The sequence below is a fragment of the Primulina huaijiensis genome, chromosome 4 (assembly GCF_012295235.1).
Source record: "Primulina huaijiensis isolate GDHJ02 chromosome 4, ASM1229523v2, whole genome shotgun sequence".
Taxonomy (NCBI): Eukaryota; Viridiplantae; Streptophyta; class Magnoliopsida; order Lamiales; family Gesneriaceae; genus Primulina; species Primulina huaijiensis.
Window position 1 is genome coordinate 11,402,457 of NC_133309.1, and position 6,361 is coordinate 11,408,817.

Genomic DNA, 6,361 nt, shown 5'->3' on the forward strand with positions numbered 1-6,361 from the left:
GAGTGAAAAGTCCAACCAGAAGTACATATATCCTCATGTACCTTGGCGACACTAACAGAAGATAAAACAGAATCATGAACTTTCCGACTAAGGGCATCCGCAGTAACATTCACCGATCCCGGGTGATATTGAATCTCACAATCAAAGTCCTTCAAGAGATCCATCCATCTGCGTTGCCTCATATTCAAATCAGATTGAGAAAAGAGATATTTCAGACTCTTGTGATCTGAATAAATAACAAACTTTTCTCCATACAATTAATGGCGCCAAATCTTCAGAGCAAATACAATGGCAGCCAATTCAAGATCATGAATAGGATAACGAGTTTCATGAGATTTCAATTGACGAGACGCATAAGCAATCACTTTGCCATGTTGCATCGGAACACAGCCCAAACCTTTACCAGACGCATCTGTACACACCACAAATCCTCCGGTACCTGAGGGAATAGTAAGCACAGGTGCTGTGGTCAATCTCGTCTTCCATTCAAGAAAACTAGCTTCACATTCATCTGACCAAATGAATCGCTGATTCTTCTGTGTCAGTTGAGTAATAGGTTTAGCTATTTTCGAAAATCCTTCAATAAAACGACGATAATAACCAGCTAAACCCATGAAGCTACGTATCTCAGGAACATTCGTAGGTCTCGGCCAATTCAGTACGGCTTCAACCTTAGCAGGATCAACAGATATGCCCTGTCTCGAAATGACGTGGCCTAAAAATACCACTTTATCCATCCAGAATTCGCATTTGGACAGTTTAGCATATAAATGGCCATTGCGAAGAGTTTGGAGTACCAGTCTCAGATGTTCAGCATGCTCCTTTTTCGATTTCGAATAAACAAGAATATCATCGATAAATACAATAACGAATCGGTCAAGATAATCTCGAAAGACACGATTCATTAGGTCCATGAAGACAGCAGGAGCATTCGTGAGACCGAAAGGCATAACCAAGAACTCATAGTGGCCATACCTGGTACGAAAAGCAGTCTTAGGCACATCTTCGTCTCGAACTCGTACTTGATGATACCCAGAACGAAGATCAATCTTAGAGTATACCGAAGTACCCTGAAGCTGATCAAATAAATCATCAATACGAGGAAGTGGGTACTTGTTTTTCACAGTAGCCCGATTCAATTGCCTATAATCGATACACATTCGCATAGTACCATCTTTCTTTCGAACAAATAAAACTGGAGCTCCCCAAGGTGATACACTTGGTCGAATATATCCCTTATCGAGAAGATCCTGTAATTGTTCTTTCAATTCTTTCAATTCCAATGGTGCCATGCGATAAGGAGCTTTAGATATAGGTGCAGTCCCCGGCACAAGATCAATACTAAACTCAACTTCTCGATGAGGAGGAAAATCAGGAATCTCATCGGGAAATACATCCGGGAATTCTTTCGCAACAGGAATATCAGATAAAGATGGCTCCTTCTTCGAAATATCAATAGCGTAGATAAGATAACCCTCATCTCCGCTAAACAAAAGTCGAGACATTTCCAACGAGGATACCAATGGAATTTTGGCTTGGGAACCCTTGCCATAAAAATTCCACTTGGGTCCATCAACAGGTCGAAATCGAACCACTCCATGAAAACAATCAACAGTAGCTCGATTTGTCGTCAAGATATCCATGCCAACAATACAATCAAAGTCGTGCATTGGGAGGACAATCAAATTCAAGAACATCACATTATCCTCATATATCAATACACAATTATGCACAACTTGCTCAGACAAAATAATCTTCCCTGCTGGCGTGGCTATCGACAAAGTATCGTACAACGGGGTACACTCAATATCGTGAGATGCAACAAATGCATGAGATATGAATGAATGAGATGCTCCTGTATCAAATAAAACACGTGCAGGATAATCGCAAAGCGTGCAAATACCTGCAATCACACCACCAGGAGCTTCTTTCGCCTGATCCTCGGTCATAGCATACACTCGAACTTGAGGAGGGACTTGGGCACTCTGACCACTCGGTCCTCGATATCGTGGAACATTCGACTGCTGAAAAGAGGGAACAGGAACAGTAGGTCTCATCATACTGGGGCCACCTCTAAATCCTGGCTGGGGTTGGGCAGAAGTCGTACCCCTATTCGGACATACACGAGAGAAATGGCCTTCCTGTCCACAATGATAACAAGTACCAAACATACCTCGACACTGCTCGATAGTATGTTTGCCTCCACAGTAACTACAATAAGGAGCAATCACGGGACTCCCTCTCTGGGATCCACTCGAACTCGAAGAAGACGAAGAAACAGAACCAGTCTTCTTGAACTTCTTACCCCTTGGACGCAATGCAGGCTGCTGAGCTGACACTGGTGGTGGAGGAGTATACTGTGGACCTCCTCTCCTAAGTCCAGCCTCGGCTGCCTTGGCTCGTTCAACTGCCTCTGCGTAGCTGGTAGGCAATCCAGAAACAACAAAAGTATATAAAGCAGGATGTAAACCATTTACAAACCTGTTATATTTTGCCCTCGCATTCCCGGCTACGTGAGGTGCATACTTCAACAGAGTAGAAAATTTTGAAGCATATTCCGCAACAGTCATCGTTCCCTGCTGCAGACTATTGAATTCATTCTCCTGAGCAGTATAATAAGAAGGAGGAGAATACTGCTCCAAAAACTGGGCCTTGAAGACATCCCATGTGACTTCAATCCCGGCCTCTTTCAATCCAATCTCAGCGGCTTCCCACCAAGATTTAGCTCGATCTTTCAGCTGATACAAAGCAAGTTTCAGTCTCCGAGCCTTGGAATATTCAACGATATTAAACAAGTGCTCGATATCTTTCAACCAGGCCTCTGCTCTTTCTGCACTCTCAGTGCCAAAGAACCTCGGTGGTTTCAAATCCTGGAATCGAGCCATTACTACATCCATGGACAACCCTTCAAATTGTCCAACTATTCTCTCAGTACTGCTACTCGCAGTTTCATTTGTGGGATCCATCTACAAATCAAATGATGAATATCACATTTCATATCAATTTCACATCATCACCATCTCATATCATCAATCTCATCAGATACTTACTCAAATCAAATCAAGTAAGAGCAAGTAATACAAATAATTCAAACACAAACGCACAATTCATTTGTGCCTATTCAAGTGTACACAAGACTCAATTGAGCATTCCCAGCTATGCTCTGATACCACTCCGTGTGGGGCCCTTAGCTCCTAATCGTTATTACAATGCAATTTGATTAGGGTTAATTAATTACAGCGGAAAACGAGTTTAAAATTTCTTTACAATGAGCCCAAAATATGCTATTTGAATACTAAAAATAGTATTTCATCTCACATCATAAAACATGCCCACACATAATTAAAACAACTCATACAACAACAAATCATATCCTCGGGACATACCCCGGTATATATAGATACATAACATATATACTGGGAAAGACCACGAAACCTCAACTCAAACTGTGACTCCCTCCAGAAGTACCATCTCCGGTCTCCTGATATCCTGGAGTACCTGTCATTGTCCACATACAAAGACAACAACAGCCCCGTCTGGGGTGAGCAAAGCTCAGTCTGAAGCAACCACAATATATACCACAGATATCTAAACAATGATATATGATATGCAATGCATGTATGTCGTGGAGGTATCAGGTCAAATGCCCATCCACTGAGCACATGTCAGAATCAATCGAATCGCTATCAAATCAATGCTCGAGCTGGCACACCGGCCTCAATCAGGGATAATCGTATGATAGCGTCGACAAAGCGCCATCAAATCCCAAATCTCAATCAAATCATCGGGGCCACTAATGTCTATGCTTTAAGGGTCATGTAATACCAAACATAGCATCGTGTTCACAAACCCCAGAATCAAATCAAATCATATCAGGGTATCCAAGGATCATAGCTCAACGTGCATGTCATGTATGCCACATAAACTCAACAAATAAGGCATATAGACATGTATCTCAATCCAATCAATGAAACATATATCATATAATACAGATACCTGTCGTATGTTACCCGGTCGCAACATACTTCAATTCTTCGTTCCAGTCGATGTAGCTTGAAGATATCAGTATAATAATCTATCTACATCAATAACATACTCACTTCAATCAATAACATCATTCAATATCAACAATAGAGGTTTCAAATATCTTTTGAAACTTTAAAATTCATATCAAATTCAAATCATAGCATAATTCAATTCCGACTTCAAAACTTAGCTTCTTGTCGGTTATTCTACCGTATATATTTATCAGCATTAATAATAACTGACAAATAATTCTCCAATCTCAATCCAATGATTAAAATATAAATTANCAAACATCACCAAAAATATAAAATTTATACCTCAAATCGAAGACCTCGTGTCAACGATCTCAGAACTGAAGTCGGTTCGTCGATTGGATAAACCGATAAGTCGCACGATCGAAAAGAAAATCGAAACCCTTATCTCCTCTTCTCTCTCTCACCTCTGTCAAATTTTCTGAAATGAAACTTACGAAAACGTAAGTTTCATATATATCAATTTTCATTTTTTTTAAATATTATATTATATTATATTAATAAAATAATATAATATATATTATTTAACTTTTTAACGTCGGTATATCTCTTTGGACCAGTCAAACGATCAAATTTTTCAAAACTCAAAACATGAAACTTCTATATCTTTGAGTTTTCTACGTCCTATCCAAATCTCAAATCATTTGAACTTCACATGAAAATGATATGTCATTATTTACCATTTTGCCCTTAAAATTAATTCATTATTTTTCAACTTATCTACGAAAATGACATCAAANTGCAAATAATAACAAATAGTATGTGATTTAGGGAAACACAAGTATATCCTACTTGTGTCGATCTCCCAATACCACATTGACTTATACCTTTCGTTTGTAGTCTCGGTCGGAAGAAACGGAAGTTCTGAACTCAAGATTGTCTCTGTAAATCTGAAAGGACATATCGAGAATAATAATATCAACCTTCCATTCTCAATTCAATACTGAATCTGATTAATCTGCTTTTAATTCAAATCATCGGCATAACGGCACAATCTCAATATCCTCGTAAATACCATATCAACAGATATCAATTACCAATCATAACCCATATCCAATACAATCTGTAATTCAACCATAATCCAAATCTGTCCAATACCACTCAATATAATCTGAAAAATTATAACAAATCCGTAATCAATATGTTCTTAATCTGACTTCGATTCTATGAAGTCTAACATGTCAAGAACATCATATATGAATTTTATTCAATTCTGACAATAGCATAATTTCAAAACATATCAAAATGTAGCAAAACTTACGTCCAGTTGTAGTCTACGTCGATAGGAACACAGTACCGAAGTCGGATTCAAAATCTAACGGGCGGATCGAAATATAAAGGCGTAAGGATTTTCTATAACTTCTCTCGTTCCTTTTCTCGATTCTTCGTTTCTGATTCTTGCTGAAAAAAAAACTTACAACCTTATATATATATCCACATGCATGCTGAAGAAATGTGGCTTATTTTCATACATTTCAGTCGGCGCTCGGGCGGTCACAATTTACCGCTCGGGCGCGGAACGTTCTGTCCAGGCCCTAAAGTCGTTCTACTTTGGCGCTCGGGCGGTAACTTTCAGCCGCTCGGGCGCCAGACGTTCTTTCTGAATTCTTCTTTTGTGATGCATTGGCGCTCGGACGGTCATTTTCTACCGCTCGGGCGTCAAAGGTTCTGTACAAACTTTTGTTTTTGAGTTCTACCGAATCCCGGCTATCCCACTCAAGCTCTTATACCCTCAATACTGTTAATTAATCCACTTTTGATTACAGTAATTGAATCTCGGGCATTACAATAAGTATTAAAACAAACCAATCGAGCCCGATAACACTACCGAAAAATACTTCGCTATGGTATGTTTTTGAAATATTGTCTGAACCCTCAAAATGTTTTTCAATCGATAAAATTTGCGTACCAGTTTAAAATACAGCCCGGAGAGTAAAATTACCCAACCAAGGCCCATTTTCGAAATTCTCCCTTAAATACACCTTATAATACATAATAAAAACTAATTATTTAATAAAAATATTTATCCTGATTATCCTCGGTCTCCATTTCCCGTTCAAGCACGAAATACGACTTAAAAACCTTAATGAATGAAGCTTAAACAAACAAATAAATAAACACCTAATCATGTAATAATCATGAAATAAATGCATAAAAATCATTAAACACATATTTTTAATTAAACCCTAGATTGCATGCAAGCAGATTACATAGTTTAAATTTCTTAGACCTTACATCAAGTCTCATGTTGTTTCAACTGTCGAGATGCATATGCAATCACTAACCCATTTTGTGTTAAAACA

At 38.7% G+C, this 6,361-nt stretch overlaps 1 protein-coding gene across 1 annotated transcript in view; it reads right to left on the minus strand.

Moving 5' to 3' along the window:
• Window positions 1-3,049, minus strand: part of LOC140974891 (uncharacterized) — a 24,717-nt gene extending 21,668 nt beyond the window's left edge. Inside the window, exon 1 of the mRNA XM_073438382.1 lies at window positions 726-3,049. Coding sequence (XP_073294483.1) covers window positions 726-2,966 — 2,241 coding nt within the window. The 5' untranslated portion in view covers window positions 2,967-3,049. The remainder of the gene's footprint in view (window positions 1-725) is intronic.
• Between the last annotated feature and the right edge of the window lie 3,312 nt (window positions 3,050-6,361).